Genomic DNA, 23025 nt, shown 5'->3' with positions numbered 1-23025 from the left:
CTTTGCTCCTGCTGGTCCCTCCGCCCTTCTCTGCCTGGCTACATTCACCCATTGGCTTTGGCGTCACCACCTCCAGAAAGTCTTCCAGGATTTTTCATAGTGTAGAGGACGGGGAACTAACACTTTACTAAGTACCCATGAGGAGTTTGTACACATCAGCTCATTGAGTCCTCCCACCCACCGTTAAACCAGAATGACTGGCTTCTTTTTGTAGATAAAGAAGTTGAGGTTAGATTCAAAGTGGCTAAGTAACCTGCCAAAGGTCACACATCAAGCGATACCTTAGCAGAGCCCGGGCGGTTTTAAATTGTCCTCATTCTGCTGGGGCTGCAGGATGATGTCACTGAGTTACCTAGAAGAGCCCCCTGTATCACTAACTCTTGTCTTTTTTTTGAGAAGGAGTTTCGCTCTTGTTGCCCAGGCTGAAGTTCAGTGGCGCGATCTTGGCTCACTGCAACCTCCGCCTCCCATGTTCAAGCAATTCTCCTGCCTTAGTCTCCCGAATAGCTGGGACTACAGGCACCCGCCACGATGCCCGACTAATTTTTTTTATTTTTAGTAGAGACGGGGTTTCACCATGTTGGTCAGGCTGGTCTTGAACTCTTGATCTCAGGTGATCCACCCGTCTTGGCCTCCCAAAGTGCTGAGATTACAGGCGTGAGCCACTGCACCCAGCCTACCTCCTGTCTTATATCTGAAATATCCAGACAACCCTTGAGACCTTCTCCCCAGACCCTTCACCTCCTTGGAGTCCGAGGTCGATCATTAACAGGCTGTGCAGGTTATAATTAGTACCTGCTTGTTCCTGCCAGAACTTTGAGACGCCAGGTTTACGATGTGCCTGTGAGAAGCCAGGCACCCAGCCTAGGAACTGCCTTTTGTCCCACTGCTCTCTGCGGCTCCCAACCTGAAGGGGCTACCCGCAGGAGTGAGTGACTACCTTGCAGACTCGTAGGTGTCCTCTTGAGTCCCCAGACCTCAGCACCAGCGGCCGCCCACAGCCAGGCAGCAGAGAGAAACTGCCCTCTGGGACTCTGCTTTGGCCCAGCCGGACTCAGTGGGAGGAGGCTGCCTTCCTCCTGGAGCTGGCCTGTGTCCGGGGCTGAGCTCCCCATCAGACCCAGAGAACAATGCCCCACTGTTGTGTGCAGCGCTTGGAAGCTGAGCAACCAACTTCATGATCCCTGTTGATCCTTTCCCTGACAGCCCGAGGGACAGTGGCTGGCCATTTTAACACCTTTTCCCTTGCAGGACCCTGGGTTTTCCCCAGCAGCCCCATAGCAGAGTCACTGACCCTTCCTGCTGCAGCTACAGCTCCAAGGCCACCCACCCAACTGGAAGAGGCGGACGGCCAGCACACGAGCCCCATTCTTTGTACTCCCAGTGGGGGAGGGGGAGTGGTGAAGCGGGAAGGACACACGCTTGCTTCCCACACCAGGCACAAAACCCCATCTGACTTTCTAAAATATTTTCTCTCTCCTCTCAGACAATACTGGCTTTAATGAATTTCTCTAAAGGGACTGACAGTCCACACACTTTGCATGAAAGGCAAAAGCCACTGTGCCCAAGTTGACTATGCTACGACCCAGGGGACAATGCATGCCTTCTGCCTCCATAGAATGGGCACATGTGCTGGGCCTCAGCAATGTCCGCTCCATGAAGCTGGTGACTCCATCCCAGCCTGCAAGCAGCTGGCAGGAGCTCAGGTGACTCATCTTCTCCTTTGTGTTTTCTTCGGAGCACACGCATCCTTCTCATATGTTCTCATTTATTTGCTTGCTTGTTGACTCTAGATCCTTCTAGAATGCGAGCTCCAACAGCACAAAGGCTTTGCCAATCTTGTCCATGACTCCCACCCCACTGCCCAGGACTGTGCCTGTCATACAGGAGGCCTTGCAGAGGAGCTGGTGAGTGAGGAAATGAACGGATCTGTGCTCGGTGTGTTCAGCTCCATTCATTCTCTCAAGGCACCTCCATGGGGCATCCAGGTGCCATGTACAGCAGAGGAAACACTAAGCTGGTCACCAGCCCTTGAGGAGCTCACAGCGCATGTGGGAGAAAGATGCATTCACAAACAGGCCCGATTAGGGAACTGAGTGAGGTTCGGTTCAGAGGGGACACAGCAGGGGCAGGAGAAACTCCACTCAGAAGGAGGGCTGGTCAGGAGCAGTCACAGCGAAGGAGACTCTTGAGCTGAAAGGACAGTGGAGGAGGTGGCCGCAGGAGGGAAGGGCATGGGGGGAAGGAACAAGATGTGCAGAGCAGCAAAGCATGAATTAGCATCTGAGTAGGTTGTCTTCAGCGGGGAAGAAATGAAGGTGGAGAGCCTCAAGCCTCATTCATTCATTCAACAGTATTTACAAAACACGCTGGCCTAGAGCAGGCAGGAGCTGGCCCCAAGCACAAGGGCGTTTTCTGCCTTTACAGACTCTTGGGGGAGCACACAGGCCCTTGAAGGATAGCACGGGGGCTCTGGGAGCACTGTGAAGGGGCAATCTAGTCTGAGGGTGCAACAAGGCTCAGGGGAGAGATGATCCCCCCTTTACTCTTTCTACCAATGACTCGACCGCCCAGTGCTACAGTCAGAGTAGCGTGACTTTAACCTAGGATGACCAATTTATCCTGAGTTGATGCACACCATCCAGGTTTTAACCTTGAAAGTCCCAAACCCCAGGAAACCTCTTAGTCTTCGGCAAACCAGGGACAGTTGGTCACACTTACTTTCATCTTCATATCCCCTTCCAAGACCCCCAGACTGTCCCCCACTTTACTGACACCCCACCCCACCCCCACCCCCACCTTCCAGCCACTCACAGGGGCTGGGTTCCCGGAGCCTGCATCCTCAGAACTAGCCAGGCTCACCAGCAGCCTTTCCTCCAGGGCGGAGAGGGAGACTTGCTCTGGGTTATGGACCGGACAGCCACCTACAGCCTGTGTGTCCTGCCTTTAAGGCCCCATCTTCCCCGGCTGGCTCCTAATCACAGCTGCCACAGGCTCTCAGATCCAGTCACTGTCTTCCTTATCTGAGCTTTATCTCCTGAGGCCTCCACAATCCAAGGACAGGCTTCCTCCCCGGCCTGTCTTTGTGCATTCAGAAGGAGACCCATTGTGGGTGCCCCGCAAGCAACCACGTGCCAAACTGAAGCAACGAGCAACTAATTAGGACACCACCATCTCCATTTTGCAGAAGGAAAACCAGCAGGGAAAACCGGTCAGGAACTCACCTCTGGGATTCATTTCACAAGGCCCCGAGGATTCCATTATTCAAAAGCAGCTACTCACAATCTTGACTTCCAGAGCCCGTTCCACTAGCCCCGCAGAGACTCAGAAACCACAGGACTCGGAAAAACTGAGTCTTCTGCAGATGCTTGTTTCTAGGTTTCTAAAGTAAAGCTCCATGTCAAGCAGCGAGTTTCCACCAAAGACATTCACAGAATACAGTCAGGCTGGTGCCGCCCCAAGCTGCTGGAGGTCTGACTCCCAGTTTTGAGGTCCCCCAAACAATGTGGGTCTCCCCAAGAATCTGAGGCACGGGGATGAGGAGTTACAAGAGCTCTAGCTCTCATGGGAAAGGTGCTAATGATTAAATTAATCCCATTAGCCAGCCTCCAGATAAAGTGGATTTAATCTACCCTCAAGTCCCCTGCAAGGGCGTCGCATGGAAAGGGCTGGGTCTTGTGGCTCACGCTGTTTTCTAGTTCTAGCATTTATTATTAGCTTGTGACCTTGGAAATGCCCCTTAACTTCTCTGGGCCTCCCCTACCATGCAGGGTAAGCATTGCCATCCACCTTTGTGTACCAATCTCTAACTCTTTATAGACATGAGAGAGTAATAGCAAACCTTCACCAAGGGCATGCTATCTGCCAGACACTGGGCTCAGTCTTACAAGGATCCTTTCACTGCTGCCGTAGGTCCTACTATTCCTGCCTATTTACAGATGAAAGAACTGAGGCTCAGAGAGGCTAAGCCACCTGCCGTAAGTCCCACAGCCAGTATATGACAAGTTTCCCCTGCTCTTAACCACTAGACCATTAATATTTGCTAAATGAGCAAACAAATTAACACTAGGTTCTATTTTAAACAGTAGACACAAGATTGAGACTTGTTTCAGAACTACTTTTTTTTTTTTTTTTTTTTTTTTTTGAGACAGGTCTCTCTTTGTTGCCCAGGCTGGAGCACGGTGGTGTGATCGCAGTTCACTGCAGCCTTGACCTTCTGGGCTCCAGTGATCCTCCTGCCTCTACCTACCGAGTAGCTGAGACCACAGGCATGGGCCACCACGCTGAGCTAATTTTCTTATATTTTTTGTAGAGATGGGTCTCACCATGTTGCCCACGCTGGTCTCAAATTCCTGGGCTCAAGCAATCCTCCTGCCTCAGCCTCCCAAAGTGCTGGGTTTCCAGGTGTGAGCCACTGTGCCCGGCCAGAACTACATTTTTAAGAACTGAAATTCTTAGAAGAGTGACTAGCTCAAACCTGCAAGACTCACCCTCCACTGCAGACGGGGCTTCTAAACAGGAGGCTGCCAACCACGGCCCACTGCCTGTTTCTGTACAGCTCTCAAGCTAAGAATGTTTTCTAACATTTTTAAGTGGTTGGAAAAAATCAAAAGAATAATAATGTTTCATGGCATATGAAAATTATGTGAAATTCAAATTCCAGTGTCCACAAAGTTTTATTGGAACACAACCAACACCCATTCATTTACATAGTGTCTGTGGCTGCTTTCTCGATATGATGGAGAGCCAAAATATATTTACATATTTCCTTTCTGGCCTTTTACCAAAAAAGTTTGTTCTAGAAGCTCCAGAGGCCAGTGCTATTTATCAGCCCAAGGGAATTACCTCACCCCACCCTCTGCCTATCAGCACGGCATTCCTGCAGGTCCATTTTCCTAGAAAATTCTACACTAGTGCTTTCAGCAAACCGTGACACAATCCGGATAGCCAGCTTTGCTGATGGGCAAAGGTTTCCAAATGCTAAGAATCGTGTCTTCATCAGGGCTTTCCATCTGGCATTTATCTTACTTACAGTCATTTAGGGGGCCTTTGCCACTAAGCTGAGGATCCCCCACACCGTCACGGCTGTTCTACTGAAACCATCTCCCCACGTCCTCCAAGCACTATCTGAATCATTGCTAGACTGGGCCCCACCCTCCCAGGGGCCCACGGTGTGAATTACTACATCAGTTAAAAGACAATAGGAGGCCAGGCATGGTGGCTCATGGCTGTAATCCCAGCACTTTGGGAGGCCAAGGAGTGAGGATCACTTGAGCCCAGGAGTTCAAGATTAACCTGAACGACATAGCGAGACTCCACCTCTATTTAAAAAAAAAAAAGACAATAGGAGCCTCACGCAATCACTCACAAAAGAAAGGCTCACCAGCCAACTCTCCAGTGATAACAGGCAGGGGCCACCAGACACAGGTGGAAAAAGCTGGCCAGGGCCAGGCAGGGCCTGTTTATATCACATTCTGTTTCTGTTTCCCTTCTGGGGAGCTTAAGACCTGGGGGCAGGAGCCCTATTTGATATACAAAATCCAGGCCTGGGAAGCAGCAGTGCTGCTGGGTCCTGCCTTGGGATTCTGGGTGACTCACTTCCCTCCATGGCTTGGTTCACCCAAGCACCAGTGAAGAAGCTGGGCTCCTGTGGGCGCTGGGGTCTTGTAATGTTGCAGTCAATGAGTTTACATGGCAGCATTGTCCCCAGGGAAATGGCCCTGATTGCTGGACAGGTTGCTTCTCAGGCTGCCCCTATGGTCTGGGGAAGGTGGAGCAAGAGGGCAAATGCATTGAAACAGAGAGAATCTAGCTGCACTGTCCCTGGAGAACTCTGGGTAAAGCCACACTGGGAAACCCCGCTATGCATACAACCACTCTCAAGCCTGCTTCCCCCACTCTCTGCCAGTCCAGGTGGCTGGTGCCAATGGTCCTGGGTTAGCGATCTCATTGGGCAGCCCTCAGATCTGTCAGAATGTTGGGCCTTAGAGGTCATCTAGTTCCACGTCTTCACAGCGTGGCCATTTGTGCATTAGTCATGATTTTGACTATATCTGCCATGCAGACACATCCACATTTTTTTCTAATTAATATTCTTCAATTTGACCCATTTAAACTTATTTTAAATGAAGATTTTTTTCTTTTTACCTCTTTCTTTTCTTTTTTTTTCTTATAGCTGGATTAAGAAATATATTTTTACCTTAAATAAAAAACAGGGTTGGGATCAATTGCCATATATCATAAAATAATGAACATAAACAGTGTTTAACTCTAGATAATGTTGCTAGTTTGCACCTGGGGCCTGCTCATTGTTAGAGACAGAGGCAAGTGTGGGAGAGCTATTAAAAACACATTAGCAACTCACTGAGATGTTCTCCTAGACAAAATCCAGAGGTTCGCAACCATCCCTGTGCATCAGGATCACCTGGGGAGTTTTAAAAAGCTACAGGTAAGCAGCCCCACATCCAGAGAGCTCTCTAATTCATTGGTCCAGGGTGGAGCCCAGGTGGTTATGAGAAGGTCATATAATGAGAAAGATTAAAAGAAAAAGTAAAAAAGAAAAAAAAAGATAGAGAGGAGATGAAGAGGGAGTGGCTGTCATTCAATGCCCTGGGCTTGTACCACGAAATTTATCCTGGCAATTACTAGTAGCCCCTAGTCCAAATTCACCAAGATCTGACCTAGTCTAAGCCCATCCTGAGGCTTAGGTATTGAGGAGGACCCCGAGGCTCAGGGTTGGGAATGAGACAGCAGGACCTGCTGCGGTGATATTGACTTTTTTCTCCATAGTTAATTCCATAAAAGAAAAAAGCCACATTGGCCAATTGCAGATGGCTGGTGCCCTGGGCAGGCAATGAATGGTCAAGGTGTGTGGTCTGCACCCTATATACCTCTAAAGGGGGGACACCGTCTGTGCACACGGGCGCAGGCTTAGCTGGGTCGACTCTGGCCCATCATGCCTTCCTAGACCTGCCAGGGCACGGGCATCGGCCAGCAACACTTGAGCCAAGGGCTGACACACCAGCAGCTGTGCCCTGTTCAACTCACTGCCCATGCTGGGGGCAGAGGCAGGCAGAAGTGCTGAGCTCCCTTCCAAGTGACCTGCATAATGGCAAAGTCACCTCCCCAGCTAATGAGCACCCAAAGAAAAGAGGGAGCACTTGGAGAGGCTGGGAAGGGAATCCATGGGAATGGGCGTGACCCAGCACTTTCTGTTTACTGGGAATCCCCGCATCTGTTATCTCATCTGAGCCTCACAGTGACTCTGCAGGGAAGGTGTGGCCAGCCCCATCTTACAGGTGTGATAGCCGGGCCCATGGAGGTTATGTGACTTGCCACAGGTGACAAAATCAGGGTTCCAGCTCAGATCTGCAGGATTCCACCTGACGCCCTGGAGCAGAGAGAAACTCCACCACAGTCGAAAGTCGAACTTCCTTTGCACAGACGGCACCAGTGACGCCTTGCTCTGCTGGCTAAACTAACAATAGTGATGACCCCTTACCTCCATGGGGTGGTCTGCAGTTCACAACACAGCCAGCAAGGCAAGGAGTGTGGCACCTGCATCCCCACTTTACAGAGAAGAGAGTTGAGGCCCAGAAAGACTGTGCCTCTGGGCAAAAGTAAAGGGTCCTTCCTGGTGCCTCTCCCGACCCCCTGAGCTTCTCTCTCATGGAGTCACCGTCTCCTAGGATGGGACTGTTTAAAGCACACACCTCACCCACTGGACTCCTCCCACAGGGCAGGGCCATGTCTCTGGCGTCTTCCTAGTTCGTGTCCTCCTCAGCCAGTGTCAGTACGTTGAAGAAATGCCATTGCCCAAGGCACTGGTTACAAAACAGAAGAGCCCAGATCCCAGCCACAAACACGTGCCTCTTTGGCTCCCAAACCAAAGCTGGCTCCAGCTAAGCGCTGCATGGCTAACCCTGCAGCTTCCTGCAGGAGACGCAGACAGGAACTTACGGGGCTATCCTCTCACCCCCTCAAAGGAGCACATTAGCAAGTGAAGACTGCGACCAGAAGAGCTTGGCCTGGATCCCCCTCCCTGGGCATTCGAGTGGTTTCACCCAGAGGGAAGTGAGACAAGAGATGCCACAAGATGAAATTTTTTAAAAAATCAATTTTCTAAAATTATGCCTGAGCAAACCTGAGTTTGAAAAAGGCAAACAGATAAACAGGCAAATCACGGAAGCCAGGCCTGCTCACTGCCTGGTGCTGGATAAATGACAGAGATTAACCTGACAACCCCAACCGGCTCACACCCAACCCTACAGCCAGTGGCTTGTGGTCACCAAGTTCTCAACAGCTAGTGAACAAGTGGCAGAGGGGGTTCCCTAGGAGAAAAGGATGTGGTCAGAGAAGACAGGCTCCGGGGTGGGCCCTGGCTCTGGAAAATCTTTGGTGTTCCTAGCCCATGTGACACTGGTCCCACAGAAAGGATTTCCTTTGAGGAATGGCCTGGCAGTGTGAGAGCCACTGGGGACTGTGGAGAAAGAACCAGATGCCTGGTTAGGAGGCTGAGTGACTCGCCACTTCCAGCCCACAGCACTCCTGGCGTGGAAGGGCCAGTGTAGCCTGGTAGTTACCTGCCAGAACTCTGGGATCAGGTAACCTGGGGTCAATTTCCAACTCCACTGCTAACTGAGGTAGCTGAGGATGGGTTAATTAACCTCTCTGCCAAACGGGAACAACATCAGAGCATCCTTCATTAGGCTGTTGTGAGGATAAAGAGAGAAAAGGCAGAGAGCACTTAGACATTCAGTAAGCACTGAGCAGATATGAGCCGTAAAGATGAACCATGCAGGAATCTTAGATGGCACCCAATGGACTCCATCGGCCCATTCACTCATTCATTCATTCATTCTAGAAATATGTACAGTATTGAGCAGCTTTGATGGCTGGGTTCTGGGCAGATAACAATCCCTGGCCTTATCTTCTTCTAGTGCAGAAGACAGACAATAAACTCAACTGCAAATAATTAATGCAAATAATTTCAGGGTGACAGGACAGAGCATGTTGGCAGGATGGGATGAGTGCCACTGCGTGGGCAGGAGGGTCCCTCTGAGGCCGTGACTGTGAGCTGAGATCTCAACGCAGAGAGGGTGTGGCCAGGGGAAGGCCTGGGGGAGGCACTTTTTAGGAAGAGGAAAGAACAAGAAGTCAAGCTGCAGGGAGAAAGACTTGGCACGCGCAGGAGAGAGAACATCAGATGTGAGCCCCAGGGAAGCCAAGAGATATTTGCAAGGTTCCAGGGCCAACCCCCACAGAACCCAGGAGAATGGAGAGATCTCCAAGAGAGATCTCCAAGAGTCCCCTAAAGGGGCCACAGAAGGAGATGATGCGTATTGCACCTTCTCTCCCCAGCCTCAGGTCATGGCTCCAGAGCTCACTTTTTTCTTGTGTCCTGGAAATATCAGGATCTGCCCTTTATACTTCATTCAAGTGAGCTGTGAGCACCCCTAAAGTTTGTAAGATCCTATTTTAAAGCTTTTAATTTAATAAGAGCAGTAATAATGGCACACTCTCTCTGGGCTGGGAGCAGGGATGTGAGGATGAATAATCCTACGTTCAGCCGTCAAGGAGGTCACAGGCTAGTGGGGAATCACTCTTGAAACTGTGGATTAGTATCAATGGCAAAGTGCAACGGGAACAGGGAAACAGAGATCACCAATCCTGTAGGAGGTGGCTGAGGAGGGCTCCCAGGAGGAGGTCATGTCTAGCCAGGTGTTGGTAGGAAGGGGCAGGGAGAAGGAGAGCTGAGTGGGGGAGCAGCTTGAGCACAGGTGTCCAGGTGAGAAAGGCCAGGATGAGCTAGGGGCCTGATGGTCCTTGAAGGTGGCCCAGGTTGTAGAAAGCTGGACCAGTTGGGAACGTGGAACCTAATCCTCAGAGCAAGGCGGGTAAGCAAGGAGTCACCTGCCAGTGATCTGGACCCTCCTGGGGTGAGTGGGTGAACTGCACTGGCTAGACCCAGGTCCCCAAACACCTACTTTGAAGCTGTGGTCCTTGAATGAGAAAACATCTGAACTTCAAGGTACCTTAGAAATCTCCTAATCTCAACCTCTTTCTTTAAAGGGCAGGAAACAGAGACCAGCCCAGGTGAAGGTCAAATGCAGGCTCCTCCCATCCTTAAGGAATGAGGCTACCCCAGTGAGTCAGCCGGCTGCATTATTTCAGCAAGTGTCACTTGGGAGGGGCTCAGTCCTTTTCAGATCTCAAATAAAACTGTTGGCTTAAATTAGAGTCCAACCAGCCATGGTGGCCCACCCTGTTCTGTCCACGCCTTGGTGATGACCACACGGGCTGAACGCTGCCATTTCATCTTCATCAAGCAGCCATCCCAAGTTGTGTTACACCACAAATATCAATGAAACAAACTCTTGGGGAAGGTGGTTGTAAGGTAAGAGCACTGGTCAGGGAGTTAGGAGATACCATCTTGGCCCTGAAGCACCTGCAAGACTTGAGCCAACCATTTCGGCTGTGGAGACTCGGTTTCCCCATATGTAAAAGTATAAGCGTAAATCATCTCTGAGGCTTGGGCTGTTTCCGCTGCAGCTGTCACTCCTAAATACTTCTCCAGCGCCCACACACAGTCTCTCTGGGCATGTACATGAGGGTTTGTTTCTAGTCTCCGAAAGCTGCCTTACCCATGTGAAGTTCTCTGTCATTAGGTCCTTACTAAGCCCTGCCCCACGGGGAGGTATCACCAACCCCGTTAGATGGGAAACAACGGATTCACAGTGCAGCAACTGGCCAAGAAATGGATTCACAGAGCAGAGGGTAGACAGCAAGGGCTGAGACCTGGGCCCAGGCCTCCACTGCCCAGGGGAGCACCCATGCTGGGACACAGCAACCGTGCATTAGGAAAACCATCATCTGAAGCTAAGCAGTCCTGGAACATCTGTCCCTTGGAGGCCTGTTGTCTGTGACAGGCACTTCTGCAGAGGGAAGGCAGGAAGAATACCTTTGATGAGAGAAGAAAGTGGCCAAGAATCAAAATGTGCAGCACTTGGCCGGGCACGGTGGCTCACGCCTGTAATCCCAGCCAAGGCGGGCAGATTGACTGAGGTCAGGAGTTCGAGACCAGCCTGGTCAGCATGGTGAAACCCCCATCTCTACTAAAAATACAAAAATTAGCCAGGCGTGGTGGCAGGCACCTGTAATCCCAGCTACTCGGGAAGCTGAGGGAGGAGAATTGCTTGAACCTGGGAGGCAGAGGTGGCAGTGAGCCGAGATTGCACCATTGCACTCCAGTCTGGGTGACAGAGTGAGACTCCATCTCAAAAAAAAAAAAAAAAAATTGCAGGACCAACATGGGATGGATTCTCCCAACTCCCGACTCACCACTGCCCATGCCACAAAGGCAGTGGGCTTCCTTGCAGGAGAGCAGCAAGGCAGAGGCAGAGCTTTAGCCTCTAGATCGTCTCTGTGATCTGACAGCTGGAAAGCCACCACCCAACTGTCCTCCACCAGGGCATTTCCCCACGGCCCGCCCAGGCTGGGCCGGGCTGCGAAATTTCAGCATCTAAGGAGTGAAGAATGTGCTCACAGCACAGCGCACTGAAAACAAAAATGGCTCATCTCTTCTACTCCCCCTCTGGATGAAAGTCCTGCTCCATCTTCACCTGCTGAGTGATTTGGGTCAAGGCACTGAACCTCTCTGAACCTGTTTCCCCCACGGAAAAATGGAAATAACCATACCTGCAGCACTCAATTGTTTTGGCGATCAAATATGCCAGCCAAAAATAGGATGAGTAAGGGGAGCTCTTTCCTAAGAGGACTTCCTGTAGGAAAGAAGATTCTAGGCACTGCTTATATGTTTTCTTTGAGGATGTCTCTGTTTATATAAGTTCTAGAAATGTGTGGTTCCATTGTAAAATGTAACTCTCCTCTGACTTTTAAAAAATAAAATGATCCTGGGCCAGGCATGATGGCTCAAGCCTGTAATCCCAGCATTTTGGGAGGCCGAGGTGGGCGGATCATGAGGTCAGGAGATCAAGACCATTCTGGCCAATGAGGTGAAACCCTGTCTCTACTAAAAATACAAAAAAAAAAAAAAAAATTAGCTGGGCATGGTGGCACGTGCCTGTAGTCCCAGCTACTAAGGAGGCTGAGGCAGGAGAATTGCTTGAACCTGGGAGGCAGAGGTTGCAGTGAGCCGAGATCACACCACTGCACTCCAGCCTGGGAGACAGAGCAAGACTCCATGTCAAAAAAAATAAAAAATAACAAATAAAAATAAAATAAATAAATAAAATGATCCTATCAGTTTAATCTCATGCATACTTCCCGTCTCTCTCCCTGACTGCCCTAAGGAGGAGGCTAGTGACCCAGGACTCACACTGGTCTGTCTGTCGGGTGGTATCCTCATGATAGTCACACAGGTGTGGCAGTCTGGAGAGAAGTGTCTTCCCTACGTGTGTGCCAGTGTTGACCTTGGCTGGGACACTTCCTTTTGTTATAAAACCAGCAGATTGGTCCAGGTGACCTGAGGTTCCTCCCAGCTCAAATATTTCAGGATTTTATGATTCAGAAGCATAAATCATTAGGCCAGGAACTTTACAAATCCTGTTGATCACCTGAGGTTATAAAGTGTTATTGTTATCTTGCTCATTGTATGATTTGGGAAGAGGGAGATTATGTCTCTTACATTAAAGAGAAGTATGTGTCATACAACAGGATTTGTTGCTTTATTTTTTAAATCCAGCCAGATTAACATTTGAATCTGAGGAGAGAGGCAGATTTTCTAAGAAAGCATCTGAAAATGCTCCAGATGATCTTTTAATTTAATTGGTATTATGTAAGATTATATATATATGTAATGTAATATATGTGTCTCCTATTTGCAAATGGTGAAGCACAAAAATATTTAAAAATAACACTCTTAGCCAGGCATGGTGGCACATGCCTATAATCTCAGCTAGTCGGGAGGCTGAGGCAGGACAATCGCTTGAACCTGGGGAATGGAGGTTGCTGTGAGCCAAGATCGCGCCACTGCACTCCAGCCTGGGCAACAGAGTGAGACTCTGTCTCAAATAAATAAATAAATATTAAAATTAAAAACAACACCCACAAGCCTACCACTGGACTGAAGAAACAGAACATAATGGATCCCACTAAGAGTGAAACAGGCATCTCCCTGATCAATTACCCACTTCTCCCCAAAGATAACCACCTTGATTTTGCATTATCATTCCCTTGCCTTTTTCTTTTTTTTTTTTTTTTTTTTTTTTTTTTTTTTTTTTTTTTTTTTTTGAGACGGAGTCTCGCTCTGTCACCCAGGCTGGAGTGCGGTGGCCGGATCTCAGCTCACTGCAAGCTCCGCCTCCCGGGTTCACGCCATTCTCCTGCCTCAGCCTCCCGAGTAGCTGGGACTACAGGCGCCCGCCACCTCGCCCGGCTAGTTTTTTGTATTTTTTAGTAGAGACGGGGTTTCACCGTGTTAGCCAGGATGGTCTGGATCTCCTGACCTCGTGATCCGCCCGTCTCGGCCTCCCAAAGTGCTGGGATTACAGGCGTGAGCCACCGCGCCCGGCCTCTTTTTCAAACTGGCTTAACTTTGTGAAATAGAATCTATGTATAAACGCATGTATAACACATACATGTAATCATCCAATGACTACAAAGTGATTTCCTTTGCAACTGCCCCCCCTGAGTCTCCTGACCCTCTCTCACCTTCCTCAGCACATGTGGCAATGCTTGGCTTTCATTCAAGATAATCACCTTCTTGCTTTTTGTCATCATTTTACTTCTCAGCTAGGTGTCACTAAATAACTCATTGCTTAGTGTGCTTGTGTTTTGAGCTTTTACAATTGCCTTAGCAGTTCTCCATGGAGATGCTAGGATTCTCTATGCCGCAACTGCAGCCTAGAAACCCAGGTGAGAGATCCAGGCTGCACTCTGGTGTTACAGTGATAGCAGAAGGTGAGTAATAATAAAAACCATCAGGCCTATTTATGGTGTGCCCCCACCATGCCGGGCGTTCTGCTAAGCATCATCCCCAGTTACCTCACTTATCCTCACAGCAAGCCCGAAAGGGAAGTATTTAGAGAGGACAGAATTAAGGCATCAGCTTCCCGAAGCTGTCTCCCATCCACTTCATAGCTGCTCAGCCCCAGAACATCATCCCTCAGTCCTAAAGCAAAGGTTCCTTTTGGGATGGGAGGGTCAGGAAACACTATTGCTCCTGGGTTCCTATCTTTGTGGTCCAGTCGGGCTGCTTTAGGAATATATATATATTCAGAATCCATATTATTTTCCAGCAAGTACTGATGACCTAATGAAGATAAGCATCCTGTCTGGTCGGTACTGTTTTTCCAGTGATGAATGTACAACATTGTCCTTGGATTGTCTAGGAGAGGCCGTGTGGTATCAGGAAGAGCATCAGGTCAAAAGCCCTGAGTTCTAATCCTGGCTCTACCACATCCAGCCACGGATATCAGCCTCCTCATCTGTAAACGGGCCAGCAGTGACAGCCTTGCCTGCTGCCAGATCCTAGGAGGTGAGAGGCAGGAAGTGCTTTGGAAGACCCCATTGACACATCTGAGTCCCTCTGTAGCTTCTCTAGAACCTCCTGCCTTCCCCGGGGCCAAGGGCCAGCTTTCAGTGCTGGAAGGACTGTGAGGGGGGTGAGCCAGGACCACTCACCATTGACAGACAAGGGGAAATCAAGGTAGGGAGAGGAGGGGCAGAGCAGAGGGGAACCCAGGTATCCTGATGAGGCCCCTTCGCCTCAAACTGTGACACCTTCTCACATGTGCTGTGTCTGACATCATATGAGATGCTGATCAGGACAAAGCTCGTTTAGTGCTCATGACGCCCTGCAAGGCAACACCTGCAGTGCTATGGTTAGCCCCTTTCCATGGGGAAGGACGCTGAAGCTCTGAAAGGTGAAGCAACTTTCCCAAGGCTACACAGCCAGGAGCTGGCTAAGGCAGGACTGGACTCAGGCAATCCAACTTGACTGCCCTCATTCCTAACAGCTGGACAGTGCAGGAGACCTAGCTGCCCAGTGGGTTCCCAAAGCCTCCAGGGTGATTTTAAGGTTGAGCTGGGCCTGCCCAGTCTTGCCTCCCGGGGCCACCAAGCCAGAGCCCCCGGCAGCCTGCTCCAGGCTGCGTCACAAGGCAAACGGGCTGCCCAGGCATGGCCAGGTCCATGGCTGCTGGAGAGCATGCAAAGCACTGGGGCAGGAGGGTTGTTCCCATGGAGACAGAAAGGACTCCAATTCACCCTGAAGTGTACCTGCAGGGAGCCAGGTGCCAGGTGCCAGGTGCCAGACTGTACCTGGAGGCAGAAACCTGAGCCTGGATTCTCACCACTTCCCTCTGTGCCACCAACACATCCTCAGGTCTTCTCCTCAGGACCCCCAGCAAGACACAAGTTCCAGAAATAAGACATCCCAGCCCACTTCCCGCTCAGCCACCCCCAGAGGGGCCTCTCTGGTTGAAAACAACGCCCGGGGCCAGCAGGCTTGGCACAGCTGTGGCTGTCAGCCTGCCGAGTGCTGTCCGGCCTGAGGAATGTGCAGACCCACATGTGCTGGAGCGTCCCGCTGGGGCACAGTGACAGGAAACTGAGCAAAACAGCTCGTTGGCACTGGTACGCCCCTCCCACCTCCCAGCTCCTGACTCCTGTGGGCTGTTAGCTGCCCTGGAAGTGCAGGCGGCAAGGCCAGGCCCTTTAAGAGAGCCAGGCAGTGTGGCTCTGGGCAAATCACTCCCCCTCTCTGGGTCTGTTTCTGCTTCTCTTGGTGGATGAGGGAGGCTGTCCTGCCAAGCTCAGAACGGCAGTGATTTTGACTTGCTCTCCTTTCTGGGAGGACGGTCCATTCTCCTCATGCCCTCATTCACGTGGGATGGGGCATGCCCCCAAGACACATCAGGTTATCCCACTAGCAGCCCTTGGCTGTAGACAGCCCCTGCACCCAGTGCTGGGATAAGGGTAACTCTTCAGAGTTGAAAGGGGTGACCAGGGACCTGGGAAAGAGTCCCAGGGCAGCCCACGGTTGGAGCTTCAGGGCCAAAGTGGTTAACTAAAAATATTCATTATCACCCCGCCCAGGCTGGAGGCCCTGGCTTCCAGTTTTGAAGCAGAAGTCAGCTGGGCGGTGTAGGACACTGCTCCTGGGTTGACCAATGGGCCACATCAATGGGTCTGCTGTTGGGGGTCAAGATCCCAAGACCCCAAGGGAAGTCAACATCCATCTGAGGCTCTCTCACGCCCTGCAAGCCATCTCTGGCCTCACTGCCCTCCCCTTTAGAAATGTGGGAATGAGGCTCAGAGAGGTTGAGCTGCTTGTCAAGTTTGCACAGCCAAGAGGCGTCAGAATAAAACTGAGCATTCGGGGTTGGACTTCCCCTCCTTGCCGCCTGCTCTGCTCTCCCAGACACTACTGAGCGCGCTCGCGGTCGCCAGGAGCGGGTCGGGCCCCCGCCGCGCGCAATCCTTGGTGACAGGTCAGCCCGCCCCTAGGGGAGGCAGAGGGAAGCCCCGAGGAGGCACCCGGCACGCCTGGGACGTGCTGCCCCGGGCTTTAGGGCTTTTTCTTGCGGGCCGAAGTTCCCCGGGGTTGAAAGGAAAGGCTCGGGAATTTCGCAGCCAGCACGGAACGGTTGGATTTAAACTAAAAATACCCGCCCGCCCGCAGCTGTCACGCCGGAGCCCCCGCCCCCGCGCCGGGCGCGCCTCCCCAGGTCCCCCAGACTTTCGGCGCCCCGGATCCCCGGGGCTGTGTCAGAGCTGTGCCGGGGGCTGAGGACCCCACCCGCCCAGGCCCGGGCCCCCGGCCTGGCCTCCCGGCCCCGTGCCACTTACCCGCCCGGAGCGTGGAGGAGCGCGGCGCCGCGGGTAGCTGGGGCCGAGCCTCTTTCCCTCCTCCCTGCGTCCCGGGCGGCTCCGGGGCGGGGCAGGGCTGGGGCGGGCCCGGACACCGCGAGTACCCCCGCCCCCGCCGGGGCCCGCCCGGTGGCCCCGCGGGAGAGGCCGCGCCCCTCTCCGCACGCGCTCAACGGAGGCCCCGGGTGCGCAACCCCAGCCCGGCGGACACCCTGCGTGGCCCCGGGTACCAGGGCCGAGGAAGAGCCTTACCGCTCCCTGTCGCGGACCTGGGGCGGGGGTTAAGGGGGTGTCCTGTCCACGGTGGCCTGGAAAGCAGCCCGGAGCCCTGGCCCCTGTCTGTCTTCCCGACACACACACAGCCACCGTCGCTTTTCTCATTCTAGGGAATGGCGCGGAGCTGCCTCTCCCCCGGGAAAGTTGGATCTGTGCGCCCAGACTTGGAAAAGGGATTAGGACGCCGGCAGATCTTGCCCTCACAGAGCAGAGGTGGGGGCCTAGGAAGGGGCACATCGCCCAGAGGCGCGAAATCCAAGAAGAAAATGACACCCATCAGGTAGCCTCACGCGGGAAGAAAGGGCGGGGTGGTTGGGGCGGGGGGACTGGCACCCTGCCCATCCTCTCCCACTCCACAGTTCGGGCCCACAGTCCGGGAGTCGCAAGGAATGTGAATCACCAGGCATAATGTGAACCCCCAACAAACCCAAGGCCTCAGAATGCTCCTCCCCTCTCCCTCCCCATCCAGCAGAAACATCCTCCCGTCCTCCCAACCCCTGCTCCAGCCATGCCAACCCTTTAACCTTGTCCCAGAATGTCTAAACCGTATCTGCCTCTGTGCCTGTGCACATGAGGTTGCCTTGGCCTGGGGTTTGCTCCACAGTCTTCTGCCAAACTCCTACTGCTTGGTGGCTGGAAGCCTTTGCACCCTGGCGCTCTCTCCCTCTCCTCCCAGGTCAGCAGTCACTGGCCTTCCTGTGCGTCCAGCCCGGCTTTGAACAGCCCTGGGCCCCAGTTCTTATCTTTTTCCGAGTAATTACATAGTTGCATGATTGACTCCACCGCCTCTGGATCAGATGAGCGCCACTAATGAGGGATACAAGTTGTAAAACTAGGTTTTACGTGAACTCCAGTCATCACAATTTAGGTGCGGCTAGCGATTTTACAGATGAGGAGTTAGTAACTGACCCAAATCCAGTGCTTCCGGGATGCCGTTTTCCTTTTTTGTTTCTTAGCAGGGATGCCAGATGTTTGCAGAACAGATCGTGTAAAGTCAGTATCCTAAGAGATTAAATTGTAAAGCAGGACAAGATAGTTAATGGGGTGTGTGTGTGTGTGTGTGTGTGTGTGTGTGTGTGTATGTCTTTTCGAAATTGAGAGGGAGGTAGAAGAATTAGCCAAAACCCAGGATTCACTCTGAGGTAGACCCACACCTCTTAGTTAGATCCCATTTATTAAGCTGTAATTATTCACAGCATTGCTGAAGACATACACAAGACCCCTCCCATCTCCCTGCGACTGACTGGTTCCAAGTATGCTATTATACGTGTTATTATCACTGTGACTCAATTAGGAGTGCTGCCGCAGGCCTTGAGGTTACCACAGTCAAACTGCAGGTGCAGGCGGTGAGTAACAATGATTATAATGCCTGCATCTGGATCATGCTTTTTGCTTTTCAGAATGCTTTCAAATGTGTCTCCTCATTAAATCTCTGCAAACATCCTCCAGGTAGTTAGGAAAAGTTTAATGAGTTTCGCCTGACAAGGGAAACCAAGGCACAAAGCGGGCAAGTGATTTGCACAAGGAGAGAGATGGCTCCCCCAGGCTGCTCCGAGGGTGGAGCAGGCCGCCGTAACTCCATGTCCTGCAGGAAGAGATGGCTGAGTATAGTTGGGAGCTCAGGCTCTAGTGACAAAGTGCCCAATTTGCAACTTTCAGCTGATTACTCATACTTGGTTTCCTTTTCTGTTAAATAGATCTAATAATAGGAGCTTATCTTGTATGGTTTTGTGCCTGGTATTTGAGCACCCAGCTCAGGTGAGCTGTTATGTTATGGTTCTGGGAATGGTATGACTGCTGCAGTTTCTGGCACACAGCTATTCAGTCTTTCGTCAAACATTCCTGCGTATCTACTATGTGCCAGCCTCTGGGAATACGAGGACAAATGAGGCACAGACTACTACCTCCAAGAAGGTCGGGGTGTAATAATTCTGTGTCAGGGCACCATGGTGCACAGAGACGAACTGTCCCTCCTGCTGCTGGTGCAGTGCAGAGCACCAGTTCAGAGCAGGGGAGATATTCACTTTCCTGGTCAAGCTTTGCTACTTATTTAGCTGAGTGAATCTTACAATGTAAGACTGACTTACACATACAGTGTACACATACAGTGTAATCTTACACTGAATGTGACCTCTTACAACATTGGTTTTTCTCATGTTAGATGGGGATAGTAACAATTTTTCATGGGTGAAAACACATGTGATAAACATATTTTATGAAATGCAAAATACTGTGCAGATAGTTTTATTATTATCAACGTGATTGTTATTATCTTGGGCTTTACAGGGCTTGCTGCTTTTCAGAATACTCTCCCATTCCATTGCTTTTCTTAGACAGAGTCTCGCGCTATCACCCAGGCTGGAGTGCAGTGGTGCAAACTTGACTCACTGCAACCTCCACCTCCCCGATTCAAGCAATTCTCGTGCCTCAGCCACTTGAATACCTGGGACTACAGACATGCACCACCACGCTCAGCTAATTTTTTGTATTTTTAGTAGAGACAGGGTTTCACCATGTTGGCCAGCCTGGTCTCGAATTCCTGACCTCAAGAGATCCGACCGCTTGGCCTCCCAAAGTGCTGGAATTACAGGTGTGAGCCACCATGCCCAGCCATCCATTACTTTTCTTAAGCCTGACATAAACATTACATCAAAAACAGAACCCTATTTTTTATTTGATGCCAGTCTTTTTCCTCTCCAAAGTAGTCCATATGGAAGAAAAACAGAAGTTGAGTAAGCAATACGAAGGGATGGGGCAGTTTGCAACTAGGAAGTCCACAGTGCCTTAGTCCTCAGCATTACCTGCAGCTACAGAAGGGGGTGGACATGAAAACCTATCTGGAAAAAAAATCTGGCAAAGGATTGGGGGAAAAGCCCCTTTGTCATCTCTGGAATTGAACACAGGAAACCCCGCCCTGAGACCTTCCTTTCAGAAGCAGCCCAGAGAGAGAACCACAAGAAGGGCACTAAAATTATGCTGTTCGGAAGTTCTGACTCACTTGGCAGTGGGGGCTGTTTGTGCAACATACCAAAAAGCGAAGTTTTTACCACTCTTTCCCTGTGTCTGCTCCCTGCAGCCAGCATCTCCACCACCACTCATGGGGAAGCAGGAATCAATTTAATAAGCCTGGGGAAATTATCTGGGTCTGTTTCACATTTGCTGTTGGTTAGCCAGCCTCAACAGCAATCTGCACAATCCTCATTTTGTAAGCATGATGTTTTCAGTTTGCGTGTGTGTGTTCAGTCTCCACAGATAGATTACAGCAAAAGCTGCAATGGCTTTTCTGGCTAATAAAGCACCTCGTGGGTAAACTGAGGCAAGAGAGTGGGAAGGAGGGACATTGCCCACGGTCCCAGGATAGGAATTGCTGTTCAGAACATTTACATTCCCATCTCTCCGTCTCTAGCCTGGCTTCCCACTTAGTGGTGAGGTACATAAGTGCTTTCAGCTTAGCACGGATGAAAAGCTCACATTAAGGGTGCCCACTTCTGGGGTGCCCCATCGGAGAGGTCTTGGTTTGAGCCTGGAGAGCTGGTTCTCATCCCAGTTCTGCTCTAAACTTTTCCTTCTTCTTTGTTTTTTCTTTGCCAGTTCTCCAAGTGTTAGCCTGTCCTTCCCTACTCGGGTGCTACATGTGCTTCTAGGGTGAGCACATCCAGCACCCTGGTTTCTTCACTTCTCCATGGGCAGCTGCCACCCATCAACGGAGCAGGGGCACCCCTCTGGGTGGCAATGAGTCATCTCAGTACCAAGCAGGGTAACTGCAGTAACTCAGAATATTCCTCTATGTACATTTAATTGTGCTGCATTTATAAAATACAATTGTGTATAAAATACAGGACTGGATTCTCAGATGATGGGGTTCTAACCCTTGTTAAGGCTGCTAACTAGCTGTGTAACCTTGGGTCACTTCTGAGTTTTTGAATATGTGAAATGAGAGAATTGGAAAAGATTTTCTCTAAATTATTCCCCCAATTTAAGTAACTATAAGAAATATATACATATACACACACATAGTATTATATACAATGTAATATATAATAATGCAATAAATACATTATGATATATACTGTGTATACATATCACCATATATACATTTTTTATATATATATATAGTATTGGCCAGGTGCAGTGGCTCACTCCTCTAATCCCAGCAGTTTGGGAGGCCAACGTGGGACGGTCGCTTGAGCCCGGGAGGTCAAGACCAGTCTAGGCAACATGGTGAGACCCCATCTCTACAAATAAATAAATAAAATTATCCAGACAGGGTGTCGCATGCCTGGTCTCAGCTACTTGGAGCTGAGGCAGGAGGACTGCCTAGGCCTGGGAGGTCAAGGCTGCAGTAAGCCATGATTGCGCCACTACATTCCAGCCTGGGTGACAGAGTGAGACCCTGTCTCTCTTTCTCTCCATATATATCTTTTTGAAAACAGAGGAATCTTGTTTGTATTAAACAATCATCATTTAACATAACTAAACACTGCTACTATTATACTCCAAGGAGTAAATACTAATATAAACAAAAGTGTTAAAGGACAATCGATACATTTTATTCCTAAAAAATAAAATCTGGCCGGGTGCAGTGGCTCATGCCTGTAATCCCAGCACTTTGGGAGGCCGAGGTGGGTGGATCGCCTGAGGTCAGGAGTTCAAGACCAGCCTGGCCAACATGGTGAAACCCCATCTCTCTTAAAAATACACAAACACAAAAAAAAGTAGTCGGGTGTGGTGGCGGGTGCCTGTAATCCCAGCTACTCAGGAGGCTGAGGCGGAAGAATTGCTTGAACCTAGGAGGCAGAGGTTGCAATAAGACGAGATCACGCCACGGCACTCCAGCCTGGGTGACAAAGCAAGACTCCATCTCAAAAAAAAAAAAAAAAAAAAAAAAAAAAAAAACCAAAACCAGAAAATAAAAAATATACAAAATCCTTCTCGAAGAGGTTTGCCATGTTTCTCCCAACAGTGGGAAGCCTGGTCTACTTTTTCTGCTTCTGTTGGGACTACTTTAAATGTATGTGGGTTTTTTGTGTAATTAAATGTTTTGAGACCACTGTAAATTAACATGCAGTTGTAAGAAATCATACAGAGAGGTCCTCATATACTTTACCCGGTTTCCCCCGATGGCAGCATCTTACAAAACAATGGTACAGTATCACAGCTAGGATACTGACAGACACCAACACGACACAAAACACTTCCATCTCAAGGATCCCGCACGCTGCTCTTCCCCCCTTTTCCATTCCCTCCTTAAACTCTGGCAGCCACTCCTCTGTTCTGCTTTCTATAATTCTGTCACTTCAAGAATGTAATAATAACGGAATCACACAGTGGGACTGCCCTTCTCCACTCAGTGCAGTTCTCTGGAGCGTCACCCAAGCTGGTTCCTGTATCGAGTCTGTGCCTCCTCATTGCCGAGCAGCAATCCATGGTGTGATGGATGCATCACTGGCTGGGTCACCCTTCCCTTGTTGAAGGACATCCAAGTTGTTCCTGGTTTTTGGCTATTATCAATAAAGCTGCTACAAACGTTTTGTGTGCACATCTGTGTCAATATACATCTTCACATCTTAAGTTTCAGCTGCTGGATCTAATACCCACTTACAATCCCACAACACTGGATTTTTCCTACTTTTTCCTAGTGATGAACACAGCTAGTGATGAAAGATGTTTAAGGGTCCAACAGTTGCCCTGGACTGGGTCTTGAGTTGTGGAAATCTAACAAAAGCCAGTTACAGGGTTCCTGCCATCAAGGAATTTAGAATCTGTTGGGGAAGCAACATTAAGACACATGAATCATTCATGGAGCTAAGTAATGCTGCATGTCCGTCATATGTGAGACTGCACGGTACAAAACTGACTTGTAGAGGAATCCAGAGACAGGAGAGAGAAGGGAAGGCACGAGTGTTTGGGAGTCCT

General features: G+C 50.3%; 1 protein-coding gene and 1 long non-coding RNA gene across 10 annotated transcripts in view; one reads left to right on the top strand and one right to left on the bottom strand.

Moving 5' to 3' along the window:
• The window catches only part of SYNE3 (spectrin repeat containing nuclear envelope family member 3), a 124930-nt gene that overhangs the window by 89602 nt on the left and 12303 nt on the right, over positions 1–23025 (bottom strand). For 2 of the 8 annotated variants that reach the window (XM_050799019.1, XM_050799022.1), the window contains exon 1: positions 941–1345. The exons of 1 other annotated variant lie outside the window; for it this stretch is intronic. In XM_050799019.1, coding sequence (XP_050654976.1) covers positions 941–1115 — 175 coding nt within the window. In that variant the 5' untranslated portion in view covers positions 1116–1345. Of the gene's footprint in view, positions 1–940; positions 1346–15228; positions 16412–16812; positions 16895–17085; positions 17230–23025 lie in introns of those variants that run through there. 5 more of the 8 variants (XM_050799028.1, XM_050799023.1, XM_050799024.1 and 2 more) reach the window with 5 other exon arrangements.
• LOC126959721 (uncharacterized) lies at positions 16998–22998 on the top strand. Of its 2 annotated transcripts, XR_007727626.1 has the most exons (4): positions 16998–17059; positions 17220–17389; positions 21226–21330; positions 22461–22713. It is a non-coding gene; the product is annotated as an uncharacterized LOC126959721 (long non-coding RNA). The 2 variants fall into 2 exon arrangements; XR_007727625.1 differs by having other exon boundaries at positions 21226–22998.

Source organism: Macaca thibetana, chromosome 7, assembly GCF_024542745.1.
Source record: "Macaca thibetana thibetana isolate TM-01 chromosome 7, ASM2454274v1, whole genome shotgun sequence".
Taxonomy (NCBI): domain Eukaryota; kingdom Metazoa; phylum Chordata; class Mammalia; order Primates; family Cercopithecidae; genus Macaca; species Macaca thibetana.
The sequence above is the reverse complement of the archived record's forward strand: the minus strand, read 5'-3'. Positions and strand labels throughout refer to the sequence as shown.